Genomic DNA, 18,057 nt, shown 5'->3' on the forward strand with positions numbered 1-18,057 from the left:
TCTATCTATCTATCTATCTATCTATCTATCTATCTATCTATCTATCTATTGACACTCTTTTTTTAAACTTTTGTTTTATTTGGGATTCCTTAAAGCCTCTCCCTTCCAACCCTCTAACCCTAAGTAGGAGAGAGAAGGTTAGTGGGACCACATCCTGCAGGAGACAATTATCAGCTGTGGACAAGCTAAAGCCCAACTAAAATCCCACACTTGGGATTGAAACAAAAACATATTTACATAACATAACTGAATTTACAAAGTAACCAAACCTTTCTCTACATCTATCCATCTGAGACAGTCTCTCACTGTGTAGCCGTGGTTGTTGTAAACTCAGCATGCAGCCTGCACTGGTCTGGAACTCACAGCAGTCCTCCTGCCTCACTGTCTCAAGTGCTGGGATTACAAGCATGTACAACCACATCTGGCTCAGAGAAGACCTACACTGTTGGCAGTTATCACAAATGCAGACTGCTGGGCCCTCCTTGGTGCTGTAGTCGTTGGTCTCGGTTAAACAGGGCGTTTCCTTTGTCTTAAAATGCCATTCCACAGAGACTGAACCCCAGACTTACTGTTTCCAAATCACTGATTGAGTCTCTCTGGTGACAGGTTTTTTGTGGGAACATACAATGTCAATGGACAGTCTCCCAAAGAATGCCTCCGGCCCTGGCTGAGCCACAGCACCCAGGCCCCCGATGTGTACTGTGTCGGGTGAGTGCTCCTCTTCTGTTCCTCCCAGTTTTTAAAAAAAAGAGAGCCATGCTGAAGGAATGGGGACATGAACTGAGCTGAGTCTCCATGGCAGGTGAAGGAATTGAAATATGAGCTCAACTCAGGGACGGCTGCTTCTCTGTTCCATGTTCTTCCTGATACACAGATGTCTGGCCACATACTGTGCTTGGTATTTAAATGCTGATATTCATTTAGTATAACCTTCTGTTTGAAATTGGTGTGTCATTACTTGACATTCAACACATTTTTGTTCACACAGCAAACAAACATTTTTGCCAGGAAAGGAAGGTTTGCTAAAGTTTCATCAGTTAGTTGGTTTTGTTTATGTGTGTGCATGTGTGTGTGTGTGTGTGTGTGTGTGTGTGCATGCATGACTATGTAAGCCAGAGGTCAGTTTGTCATTCTCCAGTAGAGAGTTTGAGTGTATGTGAGTTTAAGAGAAACAGACAGACAGGCAGATAGACAGGGTCTCTTTCTTTCTAGTTTGGGGTTCATTAAGTTAGGCTAGATTGGCTGATTAGCAAGCTCCACAGATCTATCTGTTTCTGCTTCTCAGCACTGGATGTGGATCACCATGCTTGGCCTGCGTTTTTGTTTGTCTGTTTTTGTTTTTGACATGGGGTCTCGCTGTATAATTCTGGCTTGCTTTGGAGTTTTGTGTAACAGCACACACACACACACGCTTCCAAATAATTCAGTGGCTGTTTCCTGGAGAAGAAATGAGCTTATGTTCAGAGAAGCACCCAGTAAATCCCAGGACATCTAATTCTCTAGTTCGCTTTGTTTTTACCCCCAACCCCCAGGGTCCAGCTGTTCATCTAGAAAGCTGGAACCCCAGTACCCGAGCAGATCTGGGCTGTGTTAGCTGCATGCTGCCTTTCTCTGGTTAACTGGCTGCCTCTCCGCACAGGTTCCAGGAGCTTGATCTGAGTAAAGAAGCCTTCTTTTTCCTGGATACCCCAAAGGAGGAAGAGTGGTTTAAGGCTGTGTCAGAGAGCCTTCACCCTGGTGCCAAATATGCAAAGGTAAGGGTATGGGGAGTGGCTTAGGGTGCCATGTAGCACGCTCAGTGAGTGGGGCAGACCGCTTAGTACCTGGCCTGGAAGAGGTGTGTTAGTGCCTTGGGCAACTCTCATACCACATTGCCTTTGCAATACTCTGGTTCTCAACTTCTGTCTGTGGCAGCCATCACTTGAGAATTGGGCTCTGTGTTCCAGGTGAAGCTGATCCGGCTGGTTGGGATTATGCTGCTGTTGTACATCAAACAGGAACACGCAGCCTATGTCTCGGAAGTGGAAGCTGAGACTGTGGGGACAGGAATCATGGGGAGGATGGTGAGTCCTTGTTAATTTTCTGCAAATTGGGGACCTTGACCCCAGTGTTTTGACTCCGCTTCTTGAGATGCAGGAGCCATATAGTCCCACCTAGGATGCTGCTGCTGCAGGCGAGCTGTACCCAGGGCTGGATTGAACAGGCAGCTCTGAAATCCAGCTAGTGCATTTCTTCACGCTAGTAGTTAGTCAGTGCTGGCAGAGCCTCTGGTTGATCCGCATATACAGTATGCTACAGAAATTGTTTAGGCCCAAAGAAAACAGCCCCATAGGTTTGCAATTTCTTCTTCTTGAGGCTCCTGGAGTCCTGCCCTTAGATCCCTCTGCAAGAGCTGAGCTGATGGAGCTGGCTCACCAGGAATACAGACAAAAAAACAGGCGGTTGAGATAGGCAGGCTCTGGCCTGAGCTTTCTGTGGAAATGGCTAGTCATTTGCTTGGGGATTTATAGTCTTATCTGTTAGATAAAGAAAATAACCCCATAAGGTCATTCTGAAGACGAAGACAAAATATTTTGAAAGCTGGAAAGTTTTAATGACTGTGGGGGTCCTTTCAATAGGGCAACAAAGGAGGCGTGGCAATCAGGTTCCAGCTGCACAACACCAGCATCTGCGTTGTGAATTCCCACCTGGCAGCTCACACAGAGGAGTACGAGAGGAGGAACCAGGATTACAAAGACATTTGTTCTCGAATGCAGTTCTCTCAGGTGGACCCGAGCCTCCCCCCTCTCACCATTAGCAAGCATGAGTGAGTCTGGGTTTCTCCCCTTCAGTCCCCATGTGTGACTGCCAGGGTGAGTTCTCCATCTTGGCCAGGAGGTGAATTCTAGAGGCTGGGTGTCTGCCAGCTCTTATTTGTCTGTTGGAAATTTCTGGCTTCCTAAATTACTATGTGGAAGACCTCTAGAATCATTGTCAAGCATTCCTTGTTCGTGGAAAGGCATGGGGTTTATTTGCCTAGAAATCTGCTTTGATTGAGCACCAGGAGCAAAGGAGCCAGACAGCTTTCATCTCACACACAGTTTGGAGCACTGTTTAAGCTTCCTTACCTGTTCTTCTAGAGCGCGTGCAGCTGAAAGTTGCACCTGTGCTTGTTGCCTTCCCTTGCTCGTTCCTTCTTGATTCTACTCATCAAAATCATCATTGCAACTGCACAGAGCATATTGTACTAGTTTCCATTCATTCTTTTTATTTCATTTATCTCTAAAGCTTTGCTTTTTGTCTGATTTCAAAACCTTAGGATTTCAGACGTTATGGTCATAGTTGAAGTTTATGGATCTTCTTTTATAAAGAGGAGGAAGCCCCTAGGATCCTGTCAGAAGCAGTAGAACTGTCTCTGGCTTGTTGGTATTCTGGGAGCTGACTGGATGGTTGTTCTTCACCAGGGTACCTCGTAGGGAGCATGTCTTCTCTATTGGGAGGCTGCAGCTGGCATGGCCCTTTGTATGCTTTTAGCCTGAGGATGCATTTGTTGGGGGAGAGTGTACACTGCTAGGCAGATTATTTAGGGACATGGGTTTTGGCTTTAGGTAGAGTAGTGGAGTTCATGGTGTGTCTGATTTCATCAGGGAGCAGCTGTAAGTATAATGAGCCACGTGACACAGCTTTTCCCAGGAGTGAAGAGTAAGCTAGTCAGTGATGTGGTGGGTAAATCCAGGCGCTACTATTAAAGTTAAGCTTTGCTGCAGAGAATTCTGTCTAGAAACAGGCTGAGAGTGTTTGTGGTCTGGAATGTAACACAGGGGGTCCCTGGGTGACTGAGCCAAGACAATTAAGGCAGCAGTGTGTTAGACCTGTTAGTCAGTGGGTTGGAAGGGCAATTCTGCTGCAGTTAAGTCACTGTTCCACCTTGGTGTTCTGTCTGATGCATCCTAGATGAGAGAGGGTTAAAGCCCTCCTAAACCCTGTCCTCTTTGTGCTCTGTCCTCACAGTGTGATCTTGTGGCTGGGGGACCTCAACTACAGAATAGAAGAGCTGGATGTGGAAAAGGTGAAAAAGCTCGTGGAAGAGAAGGCCTTTCAAACCCTGTATGCATATGACCAGGTACAGATGGCCACGTGTCTGCCTCAGGCAGCTACTCCTCTTCTGTAAGAGCACAGACCCTAGTTTCTCCTTCCTCATCTTGGGAGGTTTCCCAAAGGACCCAATGCTGTCTGCTTGCGTCTGTATCCCTCTCTGTTGGCTCTATCCTAGAAGCACCTTGTATCCCTTGGAGTAAGAACACACTCTTTCTCTTTCACTCAAGAGATCAGGACTTGGGGCCAAAAGAGCTTCACATTATTGATTTTCTTTCTTCAGTAAAGAAAGTACTTGGTATATTTAAGGTGATTTAATAATTGTCTTTAGAATGGGTTTCTTGCTCCTGCCTCCTCTTTGTCACCAGTTTTCTCCAGTATGAGCAAATTCTCTCAGCTCCTCTCTTCACTCAGGTGAGTCAGTTCTGCAGCCTGCTGTTCCCTACCATCATTTAACGTAGTATGTCTTTCTGAGAGCAATGACCACTTCACAGGCTGAGAGAAGCCTGCGTCTGACCTTCTTGCTGCTGTCCTCAGTAGACCTGAGAGTTCTTAGGTGATCAGAACTCTCCAGGACGCTGAAGCTGTCTTTCTTTTCCATCTGAGCTCTTCTTTCCTTCTTGACAACCTTGGCATCATTAGGTCAAAATCTTTCAATTCTCCACATTCCCACTGCAGAACAATTGAAGGGGAAGAGTCTTAACTTGCTGACTCTTTTTATGAAATCATGTGTTTATTGACTCATGGAATAGGAATGATTTTCTCATGGTTCCTTTCCCTTTGAGGTAGGGCTTGGGATACAGACTGATTTCATGGTCTCCACTAATCCCAGGTTTGACCTTTTATTCTGAGGGCTTCTCTCTCCCATTCTTTTGTACAGCTGAAAATCCAAGTGGCTGCCAGGACTGTCTTTGAAGGCTTCACAGAGGGCGAGCTCACATTCCAGCCTACCTACAAGTATGATACTGGCTCTGATGACTGGGATACCAGGTGGGTCAGAGGTCACTTCAGGGAATTAAGGACATGGAAACCCACAAGTTCTGAAAAGTGCCTGGCCCTCGTGGACCTGAAGAACCTTAGATCCCTTGGCTGCATGGACATGAAGGCTCTGTCTCATGGTCCTTGCCTGAGCCATGGCACTCGTCTTAGTTAGGGTTCTGTTGCTGTGAAGAGACACCATGACCATATCAACTCTTAGAAAGGAGAATATTTAATTGGGACTGGCTGACAGGTTCAGAGCTTTAGTTCATTATCATCATGGCAGAAAGCATAGCAGCATGCAGGCAGACATGGTGCTGGAGAAGGAGCTGAGAGTTCTGTGTCTTGATGTGCACACAGCAGAAGGAGCCTGGGTATCACGCTGGGTGTAGCTTGAGCATAGGAGACCTCAAAGCCTGCGCCCACAGTGACACACCTCCTTCAACAAGGCTACACCTCCTGATCTGATAGTGCCACTCCCTAATGGCCAAGCATTCAAACACATGAATCTATGGGGGCCATACCTATTCAAACCACCACAGCACTCAGTAAGCAATAGGCTTTACTGTTTCGGTGAGTGTGCCAGTGTGGACTTTGTATTTCAGCGAGAAGTGTCGTGCTCCTGCCTGGTGTGACCGAGTCCTGTGGAAAGGAAATAATATTACTCAGCTGAGTTACCAGAGCCACATGGCCTTGAAGATCAGTGATCACAAGCCTGTCAGCTCAGTGTTTGACATTGGGGTAGGTGGTCAGCTGGTTTTCTCTCTTATCCCTTCCTTTTAGCCTTGACTGTAGGAAGCTCTTTTTAGAAACTGTTTAAGGTCCTGGAGAGATGGCTCAGATATTAAAAGCCTTTACTGTTCTTCCAGAGGATCCAAGTTTGAGTCCTAACACCCATGTTGACCTGCCCAGAACCACCTGTAACTCTAGCTCCAGGGAATCCAGGCATTGCATGCATGTGGAACATAGACATACATGCAGGCAAACACCCTGTCTTAGCCAGGGTCACTATTGCTGTGATGAAACATGATCAAAGAAACTCAGGGAGGAAAAGGTTTATTTGGCTTACATCACAGGAAGTCAGGACAGAAACTCACACAGGATAGGAACCTGGAGGCATAAGCTGACGCAGAGACCATGGAGGGATGATGCTTAGTGGCTTACTTCTCACAGCTGGACCACCAGCCCAGTGGTGTCCTTACATCCAGTGGGCTGGGCCATCCTCTATCAATCACTATTTAGTAAAATGTCCTGTAGGCTTGCCTACAGCCCCATCTTATAGAGGCATTTTCTTAATTGAATTTTTTTCCTCTCAGGTGACTTTAGCTTGCGTCAAGTTCACATAAAACTAGCTAGTACACACCCTTATACAAAAAATAAAAATAAATGCATCTTTAAAAAGATGTAAGTGTAAAGTTAATTACTACTTGCTTTTATATACATCTGAATATTTCCGTTTACATGGAAGTTCCCAAAACTCTGGACTTTGTTTATGTGTTTGCAGCTGAGTGTGTTGGTATTCTGCATATAACACACAGATATTTCCCTTTTTTCTTTAGTAAAAGAGCTTACATTATACATATTCTGAGAAATCTTTTCCCTTCATTGAAATGTTTTAGGGCTGGGGAATGTAGCTCAGTACAGTGCTTGCCTAGGTTGCATGAGGTGCTAGATTCAATTCCCAGACTACACAAACCAGATAAGGCAACACATACTTATAATCCCAGTGTTTATAATGATTAATTAGGCCACACAACAGGTCTGATATGAAAGAGATTTATTGTGGGAAAGAGGAAGGGGCGAGAGAGAGAGGAGGGCGCCCATGAAAGAGAAAGAGACAGGAAGAGAGAGGGGGAGAAAGAGGAGTAAGAGAGTGCATGATGGCTCTCTTAAAAAGGGCTGGTCCTTTTTTATCTGCCCTACAGTTGGCAGGTGATGACAGGTTGCCAGGCCACCTAGAAGCAGGCTATTGGAATAACACCCAGCACTCAGAAGGTGGAGGTAGGAAGAACAGGAATTCAGGGTCATCCTTGACTACACTGGGAACTCTCTGTCTTCCACCACTTCCACCCTCAAAAAGAGAGAAGTATCTGGAGTAGTCCAGAGCAGAGAAAAAGAAGACTGAGCATGGCCTGGACTAGGGAAACTGGAGAGAATAGTGGTAATAGTGAGACAGAAGGATAGAGAATGGAGCACAGCAAGAGAGAAAGGGACAGAAGGAGATGGGCAGATGTGGAGGGGATAGTGGCTTAGATTGGAAGGATGAGTAGCTGTGGGGAGGGAAAGGCCAACAGACTAGTGTAGACTTTGAAATATGTTACAGGTACTTGTGACACTCAGAGAGCCCAGAGGCCATCCTGGGCTTTGGTATTCTGATAGGCAGCACAAGTAGCCATATGTCACTTCTGCCAGAGGTAAGGGAGGTGATTGCTTTTGGTAGCTGGGAACTGGAATGTTGGCTTTTATCTAACCACAAGAAATCCTATAGTCTAGCTTGAACTCATTTCTAAGTATATGGACTAACAATTAGTGCCTACTCATTGATTAGTGTCTACTCCCAACAGCTCTTACTATATATTTTGTTGTTATTTTCAAGATAGGGTTTCTCTGTGTAACAATCATGGCTGTCATAGAAATCAGTTTGTAGACCAGGCTGGCTTCAAAATCACGGAGATCCACCTGCCTCTGCCTCCTGGGACTAAAAGCATGCACTTACCACCACTTGGCTTCTTACTGTTTTTTTAAAAAGATTTATTTTTTGGTGACAGGGACTCACTATGTAGACCAGGCTGGCATCAAACTCAGAGATTTGGATTAAAAGCATATACCACCACACAGGCAAGATTTATTTCTACTCTCTGTGTATAAGTATTTTGCCTGCATCTATGTGCACTGCCTGCACGCTTGGTGCCCCCAGAGTCCAGGGCAGGGCATGAATTTCCTGGAAATAACGAGTTACAGGTGCTTGCTAGCCACCATGTAGGTGAGGAGAACCAGGTCCTCTGTAAGAGCATCCTATGCTCTGAACTGCTAAGCCATCTCTCCAGCCTCAGTTCTTATCATTTTATTCTTCCACCAACTGCATAGGAGCTTATTTTCCCACAACCTTGCCAATAATCTTGAAATCTTTTCATGCAATACAGTGAGCAAGAGATAGAGGGAGAGAGGGAAAGGAACAACTCACTATTGTATGTTGCAGCTCCTTGATGGCTAGTGAAGTCAGACATCCCAGTACCCATTATTTGTTTGCATGTCATCACCAGCAGCTTCTGGGTTGCTTCGTACCACCTGTTCTTGAAGGTGTAGGATAGATGCAGGTCAGAATATGAAGTAAGAGAAGACCCTAAGACTGGATGTGGTGGCTCTGGCTTTCCAGCTGGGTGTTGGAGGCCAGCCTATTCTTTTTTGGTTTGTTTATTTGTTTTTGTTTTTTGAGACAGGGTTCCTCTGTGTAACAGCCCTGGCTGTCCTGGACTCACACTGTAGACCAGGCTGGCCTCAAACTCACAGAGATCCTCTTACTTGTGCCTCCTGAGTGCTGGGATTAAAGGTGTGTGCCAACACTGCCCTGCCATACATAAAGACCCTTTCTAAAAAGAGGTGTGGGGGGGGGGCGACTAAGTCATCATGCAATCATTTTATTGTTGAAAAAGGAAAAAAAAAGTGTATATAATTAAAGTACAGAAGGGACATATTCTTCTGACATATTCTGACATATTCTTCCCTGCTGATGAGTTTGGGTTAAAAGAGCTGAGAAATATATCTTTTTATCAAAACCATAGGAAAAAAAAATCCCACTGCTGGCCTTTGGGTGGCAGCAAGCAGGACAGAGATAGAAACCCTGTGGTCTTTTAGTGGAGACCTGAGACCCAACAGGAGGAATAGCCAGGACACTCCAGTGTCCTTCTGCTCACCAGGAGGCAGGCAGCCTTGCTGTAGCTGGGGATCTTTCTGAGTCTGACACTGATTGGGTTATTTGTAATTTTTAAAAGATTTATTTATTTGTTTATTATTTATACAGTTGTCTGCCTGCATGTGTGTCTGCACACTAGATCTCATTATAGATGATTATGAGCCACCATGTAGTTGCTGGAAATTGAACTCAGGACCTTTGGAAGAACAGTCAGTGTTGTTAACCTCTGAGCCTTCTCTCCAGTCCTAATTTGGTTATTTGTTAATGAGCTAAATCTACTTAGGTTTCACTTTCTGAAATGCTGTCACCACTTCCTGATGCCTTAAGCACCCTCACTACTGAGAAAAAAAGAATAGACGGAAGGCTCCGCACTCAGTCTTTAATGTTTTCCTCTCAGGTGAGGGTTGTGAATGAAGAACTCTACCGGAAAACGCTGGAGGAGATTGTCCGATCCCTGGATAAGATGGAAAATGCCAACATTCCTTCTGTGACACTGTCCAAGCGGGAGGTAGGAAAGACCCAGACCCATTAAGAATATTTGGGGCTGGGCAATGTGTTGGGTGTGGCAGCATGGCCTTTATTTTATTCCAAGAATTTGGGAGGCAGAGGCAGGTGGATCTTTGAATTCAGTCTAGCCTTGCCTATTGCCAGTTCCAGAGATTTCAAGCCAGGGCTATAGAGGGAAACCGTTTCAAAAAATAAGTGAGGTTTACGGGAAGACACTTTATGCTGTAGACATGTAGTTACCTGGCAGAGTGAGCTTGATCTTCAGGTTACGGGGGCGATTTGAGGAAGGTGTTTTGAAAGTGGTTCGGATGTAGAAGATGAAAATTTTGCTTCAGGAAACTTACTTATAAAAACAAACCTGGGCTTTGGCCTCACTAGCCTTCGGTGGCCACTGTGCCTTCTCAGCTAAGTACATTTCAAAGACTTGCTTCTTCTTCCCAAGACAAGCACTTTTCCCCAGTCAGTGTAGATACGAAGCTCCAGAAGAGAGGGTGTTTTCTTCTCTTTCTCAGAGGTACTGACTACAAAAGAAAGGTTTCTCTTTCTCTTCTTCTCTTCCTTACTGGTTCTGACTAGACCTTCTTTGTTCCCAGTTCTGTTTTGAGAATGTGAAGTACATGCAGTTGCAAACCGAGTCCTTCACGATTCATAATGGCCAAGTGCCCTGTCAATTTGAATTCATCAACAAGCCTGATGAGAAGACCTACTGTAAGCAGTGGCTTACTGCCAAACCCAGCAAAGGCTTCCTCCTGCCAGGTAACCCATCTCTCCCTACGCTCTGTGCTCTGAGTGCGCTACACGTCCTTTTTATTTTTCTAGTAAGCTTTTTGCTTCTGAATGCTTTATTCTCTGCCTGAAACTCTTTTGTTTTTGTTTCTGTTTTTTAAGATATGCTTTCTCTATGTAGCCCTGGATGGCCTGGACTCACTCTGTGGATTCTGCTGACCTTGAACTCAGAGACCCACCTGCCTCTACCACCCAAGTGCTGGGGATGAAAGTCGTGTACCACCACTGCTTGGCTTTGTTTTGTTTTTAAGACAAAGTCTCTCTATTATGCAGCCCTGGCTATCCTGGAACTCACTGTGTACACCAAGGTGGTCTCACAGAGATCTGCCTGCCTCTGCTGGCTCTGAAACTTTATTTCCCCAAAATCTCTATAGCTGACCTCACCCATATATAAAATGTAAAGTGTTAAGGAGCATGTGTTCAGTTTCAAGAACATTTTACTCACTTGTGTGCTTCATAGTCTAGGGCAGATGCTGCTACTTTAGGGGCCATCTCTACTGCCACTCCATGATTGGTAGTTATCTAGAAATGGTAACAGGCCCCAGAGTGTAATATACCCATCATGTGGCAAGAGGATTAAGGGTTTTTCCTGGCTACTTCCCAGGAGACAACTTCCCTAGATCTTCAAAGGGGCACATGTTTTCATCTTACCTATTCCAGGGCTGGTCCTTTAATCCATGTCTTCTTATTGGACTCATTCTCCTGGTTTAAGCCACGCTACTTTGTATGTGAGTTTGCTGATACTGGTCTGTACAGTTTGCATGTGTCACATTTCCAGGCTGGACTTGTACACATTTTGTGTTTCTCCAATGTAAAGCACACAGGTCCATGTCGGTTGATCTTCTGTTTACCCTCTTAACTCTTCCTGTCTTACTGTCTGCCCTCCTGCCTTTTGCTCTTTCTCTTGACTGCTCCCTAGCTGATGTTACTTTTAAACTTTTTCTGCAGATTGTCACATTGAGATTGAGTTGGAGCTCTTTGTAAATAAGTCTACTGCCACAAAACTCAATTCAGGCAAAGACAAAATTGAAGACATTCTGGTTTTACACTTGGATCGGGGAAAGGATTACTTTTTGTCCGTGTCTGGGAACTACCTGCCCAGCTGTTTTGGTTCTCCCATTCATACATTGTGCTACATGAGGGAGCCCATCTTGGACCTACCGCTGGAAACTGTTAGCGAGCTGGTGAGTAACAGGCCCAGAGGAAACGTGGTATAGGGCAGTGTGGGTCAAACACTGTATTTCTATATCTACCTTCCTGGACATAAGTATTTTGCAGCCTCCTAGAGCTTGCTTAGTATCAATGCAATAAGCCGTCCCACAGTCAAAATGACAGTGAGACTTCACTCATGACTCTTGCTTTTTCTGCTGGTCTAGCCTAGGCTCATTTGTGCCAGGCTGTAGACCTGGAGCTTGGCCTCAGACATTTGGGCTCACAAGTGTGGACTCTTTCCTCACTGGATCACACAGCCTCTCTGGTTCTAACAGTGGAATGCTAGAAGAACTTTTTTCAATGGGCATATACTACATTCATCAAAGCTGCCTTGCCATGATTCTCCCTCCTCCCCCATCCTTAAAAATCACCTTTTGTCACCTGGGCTTGTCTTTTTCTTTTTCTTTTTTTTTATCCTCTGGAATGTTTGGGTAGTGGCCTGAAGAGTTTCCCTTTCTGTTGTTTGCTGTCCCCCTGTCATGCATTTTCCTAAAGCCAGCCTGGTAGAAGTTCCACCTTGTCATGACTTGTCATAATTTTTCTTTCTTTGGAGACTTTGATGCCAGTGGAGGCTGCAGATGACAGGAGCCATTTGGAAAACCCCATGGAAATCCCCAAAGAACTCTGGATGATGGTAGATTACCTCTATAGAAATGGTATCCAGCAGGTAGGTGGTGCTAGTCAAATCTAGCTGGGACCAGGCTGCCTTTAGAAAGATCTAGTACATTTTGTATGGAAAGCTTTTGTCTGTGGAGCATTTTTCTGTCCGAAGGGGTTGAGTGCCTGTTTGATACTTGATCTTGACTCCCCACTGGGAAGCAAAGCATCTTTCCCAGGGGTTTGTTTCTTTCCCAGGCCTCTTCTTGGTCCCGCTAGAGGACTTCTGAGTGCCTCCTGGGAGGTAATTTTGGTGTCTTTTGCGGGAACTCTCACCTGATTCTGAGAATGGGAGGAGCTAGCTTGTTGACAGTTCTGGCAGGGGAAAGGTGGAACCCCAGGCTATGAGTCTGGAAGGCTGATTTCTGGAGAGATTTAGGTAGGCTTTACTGGAATTTGTTGACTTAGCTAGAGGTTTGTCCAGGCGTCAAAGCCAGGAATGGAAGAGGGTCACAGGAGGCTGGCAGGCTGGGGAGAATGCAGGGATCACAGACAGACACCCAGGCACAGAACATCACACAGTGTATACAGAGGTAGGTAGGCTGGTAAAGGCAAAGGCTCTTGCCTCTGATCTCAAAGCCATGTTTTTAGAAGTTTTAATTTTGCAACAAAATACATTTTCATATTCTCTCCATCTCCCTCCCTCTCTGTTCTCCTGCTTCTTTTCCCTTCATTTTCCTTTCCTCTCCTCTCTCTACTCCCTTTCTCTACCCTCCAGTGCTCAGGCCTCATACATGTTAGACAAGTGCTCTCCACTAAGCTACACTTCCAGCCCAGCAACATACATGGTTAGGATGACCTCTGTTGTGGTTCAGTTTTTCTAGGTAGAATCTAATGACCACAGTCTGACCTTGGACTTGCTGTGTAGCTGAGAATAACCAAATTTTGTATTCTTCTGCCTCTACTTTCCAAATGCTGAGGTTACAGCTGTGCACTACCTCACTTGGTTTGTGACAACTGAGCTATATTTTGTAGTTGTTATTTTATTTATTTATTTATTTTTTGAGATACTAATTCACTATGTAGCCCAGGCTAATAGCATCTCACTAGCCCAAGACTAGCTTTGAACTCATGAACGTCTTGCCTCACCCTACTGCGTGCTGGGACATGTTTCAGTATACCAAGCTGTGTTCTGTTTATCCAATTGCTTTATTTAACTTTCATAGCTACCTTTTGAGGAAACAGTTACCCAGAAAGGTGAATAACTTATTCCCAAGATGATTAATACACAAGGGTGGGGGATTAATTAATTCTTTCTTTACTTTTTAAAAATTAAATTTTAAATCATCATGTTGTATGTATATGTATACATTATTATTATTATTATATTATTTTATTTTGGCCATGCTATTGCTGGAACCCTGGACCTCAGCTCTCTACCACTGAGATACATTCCTAGGCCACAGACTTCACTTTTATATCTATCTTCTGTGTAGATTTTTTCAAATGTAACTTGTGAGCAATACAAGTAATGCTGTTATTATTAATAGTTCTGTTGAATAGCTTTATGAAACATGAATTCAAAGTATCTTGAGATTAATGGAATGTCTGAAGGTTTTTAGCTCTCCCCATCTCATTTTGTTGTTGTTGTTGTTGTTTATTTTGCCTGAGCATCAAAGTAGCTTTTCCATCTTGTACATGGAAAAAAAGTATGTCTGTCATAACACCTTGGGACACAGCTCTGTGTGAGTTTTCTTTTATACTGGATCTTGTCTTATGTAGTGTGGCCTTCGTATAGCTTTGTAACACATGCCTAATGGCATATGGTGACGCTATGCCTGGGAAAACCTGAGGATGAATTAGTCACGGTCCACAGGGGTGATTCAGAGGTCTTACTACACAGCTGCATTTTGAACTTGGGTGATATGAGTAAGTCAGGAAATCAGTTTTCTGAGAAATAATTGTTTTGTGGCTTTCTTCCCTCTTGCAGGAAGATCTGTTTCAACAGCCAGGCCTGAGGACGGAATTTGAGCATATAAGGGACTGTTTGGATACTGGAATGATTGATAACCTCTGTATCCTTCAAGAAATGTGTGTGTGCATGTGAAAATATGAGCGCTGTTAAAAGAGAAAGAAGACAATCTCAAAGCACAGAGTCTGCTCTTGTACCCTCAGCTAACAAGTCCTAATTACTCAGAACCCACTCAGAGAGGACTCACAGCTGTCAGCAGTCAGTGTAGCAGGATCTCAGGAGAGCCTGGGTCACATGCACAAGCAGCGTGGTCCCTTAGAGATGTAGGCTGGCATCCTAGTTCTGAGTAAAGCCTGACTGAGCAGGTAGCACTTCGGGCACATGCTTGTCCTTAGGCCTTCTCCTACTCATGGGCAGCCCATCACCTGTTCCTTAACAGTGGGCCAAAGTTGCTAACAACCATTCTGTAGCCGAAGCCTTGCTGCTTTTCCTAGAAAGCCTGCCAGAGCCTGTCATCTGTTACAGTGCCTACCATAACTGCTTGGAGTGTTCTGGCAATTACACAGCAAGCAAACAGGTAAGGAGGAGCACTGAGCATGCATAGTAGCTGGGCACATGAAGCCTGGCAGAAGAAAATATGACAGCCTTCTGAGTGCAGTGACTTGGAAAATTAACATCTTTCCTTCTCAGATGTGTTCTTCCTACTATGTCCCTTTTGCTTTTAATAGCATCCATCACCTTTAGTTGCAGTGACTCAACCCTGAAACCTGAATCATTTTTGATTCCTCCTTCTCCTCACCTCCCACATGCCCAGCCCTATTGATCTATCACTTATCACAGTCTCCCATTGTCACCGTGCTTACTTGGTTCTCCCTCTATTCATTTTGCATGCTGAAGCCAGATTGTGACCTTAGTGTCATACTTACCTCTTTGTTCACTGTAGTTAGTGATTCCTCCCTCCCTTCCTTCCTTCCTTCCTTCCTGCCTGCCTGCCTTCCTTCCTTCCTTTCTTCCTTCCTTCCCCCCCTCCCTGAGACTGGGTCTCTTTGTGTGACTCAGTCTGGTCTGGAACTCAGTGTGGCCCAGAATGACCTTAAATTCACTGTCCTTCTGCCCCAGGCTCTCAAGTGCTGGGACACCCCCTGTGTATCACCTTACCCAACTTGATGATCAAGGATAATGTAGAACAGTTGTCAACAGTATAGCTTCCAGAACCTTCACTTATATCCATTTAATCTAAGTATCTTCTGGAACCCACCTTTTCCCAGCTCCCCAGCTGATTCTGCTGTGCAGATATGTGGGCTATTCACTGGATTCCAGCCTGGATAACCCTTCCAAGTTTAGTGCCTGTGCAGCCAGTATATTCCTGCCAGAACTGATGCCTTGTGTTCCCCTGTCTATTTTGCTTTTCTCTTCCATGCCCCCAATCCTCCAATCCTCCCACATGCCTCCCCTCCAATACTAATCCTCGCTGCTGTAAGTCTAGTTTTGTCTTATAGTCAGGATCCAACTAACATGTCTTAATTCCCTAAGTTGTTTGAGAACATGGAATGTTTAGAGTTACATGTGTGACCTCTAAATTCATGCAGCATTTGACCTTTGTTCCCATTTGATACTTATGCCAAGTGGTGAGTGATTAGCTCTATGTGCATTCTCACATTCATAAGTCATGTTCTCGGTTCCTGGAATACAGCAGGCAACTTGTCAAGTAATTGGGTGAGTGAGGCTGAAAACCCCACCTCTCCTTCTTTCAGGTCATTTCTACTCTCCCCACATTCCACCAAAATGTCTTCAACTATTTGATGGCGTTTTTGCAAGAATTGCTGAAAAATTCAGCAAAAAATCATTTGGATGAGAATATTCTAGGTAAGTAACCAAGGGTCTAGGGCAAGCATCTCTACAGAATCACTGAGGAAGGAAGCTGAATTAAAATGCATTTTCTTTTCTCCACTCACCTCTCCTTTCTTTCATTCCTTTTGACTTTTTTACTTTTTGAAAGACAGGGTCAAGTTCTGTTGCTGAAGCTGGTCTCAGATTCACCATGTAGCTCATGCTGTCCTTGGACTCCTGAGTGCTGCACATACCATTTTGCCCTATTCTGGACAAAGTTTACGTGCAAATAGTTTGTTTGGGGCGGGAAATCTGACTCAGTGATGGAACACTTAGCTATCATGTGCAAGGCCCTGGAGTTCCCTCTGTTTTGGCTAGACTAGCTGGCCTGTTTTCCCCAAGGCATCCACAACCGTCAGCCCCACCTGTTTCAGCTCAAGAGCTGCCTTAAGGATGTTCTGAGACCAGCTGGAAGCAAGAGTGGCAGCTACCTGTTTCTTGAGCCTAGACTTGCCTCTTACCCGTGTCATTGGCTAGCACACACATGCTGACTTGTGAAGACATGGGGGAAATCCATGATAACAGAATGGACATTTGAGGTTCAACTTCAGTTATTTAACACAAATAGATCTCTGTTGGATTTTACTTAAGTAACTGTACTTTGGCCTTATTCAATCTCCTCCACATCACTGGAATTACAGGTGTATGCCAGTGTGCTGCCTTTTATGTGGGTTCTGTGGATCTGCCCTCAGGCCTTCTCTTATGTTTGCGCTTTACTCACTGAGGCATCTCTCCAGCCCCTATTTAGTTTTTGAGGCACAGTCCCACTATATAACTCAGGCTGGCCTGGAACTGAAGAGCAGTAGGAATACAGATGTGCCAACACACCCAGCTGTTTGTTTTTTCAAGAAGAAAAAACCTGGGCATAGTGGTGCATGCCTTAATCCCAGATCTCAGGAGGAAGAGACAGATGGATCTCCTGAGCTTGAGGTAGCCAGGGCCTGCCTTTAAAAAAAGAAAAAAGGAAAAAAAAAGTGCTTTGGGGTCTGTTCTCTCTCCTAGTCACCCTCGTGTTCCAGTTGCTAAATAGTGTTTTCTGTTCCTGTCATGCACAGCTACCATATTTGCCAGCCTACTGCTCCGAAACCCAGCTGGTCACCAAAAACTTGACATAGTGGAGAAGAAGAAGGCCCAAGAGTTCATTCATCAGTTCCTCTGCCGTCCACTTTGAGCCTCAATGCTCCTCTCCTGTTTTCCCCAAGACATCCACAACTGTCAGCCCTACCTGTTTCAGCTCAAGAGCTGCCTTAGGATCCTCTGAGGCCAGCTGGAAGCAAGAATGGCAGCTACCTGTTTCCTTACCCATGCCATTGGCTAGCACACTCATAGTGACTTGTGAAGACGTGGGGGAAATCCATGATAACAGAATGGACATTCACGGTTCAACTTCAGTTATTTAACACAAATAGATCTCTATTCGATGTTAAAGTTTTTAAGTAACTGTACTTTGGCCTTATTCAACGTGCCTCCAGGACATACAGTCAGTGGGTTCTCTGTATCCTGTACTTGAGCAGCTCATGATTAGATATTTGGACTAACTGAAGCCCTTGAAGGACAGTGAGTTGGACAACAGGTATTTGGATTAGATGTTCTGGATTAACAAGTTTTAGCCATCTCAGATGCCTCCACTGTCCAATCTGAGAACATGTATATGCACAGGGCAACTGTCCCCTTTTTACTCAGCTCCAAGGCCTCTTAGTCCCTCCTAAAAGCACTGAAGAAAAGGGGTTCAGGTGAAATAAATGGGATTGTGTAGGCCATCCAGTCCTCCCAACTGTATATAATGTATCCCCTCTCATATATGTAATATATTTTAATGATAAATGTATTTTTAACAGTGGTGACTGTTTTTCTCTCTTTTTAGTTATGTGCATTTGTGTGTATGAGTGGGGGTGGTATATGCATGTGTGAATGTGCCAGGAGAGGCCTGAGGCCCAGCTTCCTATGAAGCTGGAATCCCTGTGAAGCTGGAATTACAGGCGGCTGTGAGCCACCCAATGTGGGTTCTGGGATTTGCGCCCTTAGGTCTTAATTATTGTGTCTTCTCCCCATTTCTCTCTCTCAAAAGATGGTAGTTCCTGGCAGCTAGGCCCTTGTAGCTTAAGCACAGAGCAGCTAGCTGGTCTGG

At 44.9% G+C, this 18,057-nt stretch overlaps 1 protein-coding gene across 7 annotated transcripts in view; it reads left to right on the plus strand.

Moving 5' to 3' along the window:
- Inpp5b (inositol polyphosphate-5-phosphatase B) overlaps positions 1-17,769 on the plus strand; it is a 57,806-nt gene extending 40,037 nt beyond the window's left edge. For all 7 annotated transcript variants that reach the window (XM_055611066.1, XM_055611071.1, XM_055611068.1 and 4 more), the window contains 15 exons: positions 607-708; positions 1,640-1,754; positions 1,947-2,063; positions 2,619-2,806; positions 3,991-4,102; positions 4,955-5,064; positions 5,658-5,793; positions 9,363-9,473; positions 10,066-10,228; positions 11,207-11,442; positions 12,024-12,137; positions 14,058-14,142; positions 14,489-14,616; positions 15,794-15,905; positions 16,985-17,769. In XM_055611066.1, coding sequence (XP_055467041.1) covers positions 607-708; positions 1,640-1,754; positions 1,947-2,063; positions 2,619-2,806; positions 3,991-4,102; positions 4,955-5,064; positions 5,658-5,793; positions 9,363-9,473; positions 10,066-10,228; positions 11,207-11,442; positions 12,024-12,137; positions 14,058-14,142; positions 14,489-14,616; positions 15,794-15,905; positions 16,985-17,100 — 1,945 coding nt within the window. In that variant the 3' untranslated portion in view covers positions 17,101-17,769. The remainder of the gene's footprint in view (positions 1-606; positions 709-1,639; positions 1,755-1,946; positions 2,064-2,618; positions 2,807-3,990; positions 4,103-4,954; positions 5,065-5,657; positions 5,794-9,362; positions 9,474-10,065; positions 10,229-11,206; positions 11,443-12,023; positions 12,138-14,057; positions 14,143-14,488; positions 14,617-15,793; positions 15,906-16,984) is intronic.
- Positions 17,770-18,057: the final 288 nt, after the last annotated feature.

This window comes from Psammomys obesus, unplaced genomic scaffold (genome assembly GCF_907164565.1).
Source record: "Psammomys obesus unplaced genomic scaffold, mPsaObe1.curated_primary_1811, whole genome shotgun sequence".
Lineage (NCBI taxonomy): Eukaryota > Metazoa > Chordata > Mammalia > Rodentia > Muridae > Psammomys > Psammomys obesus.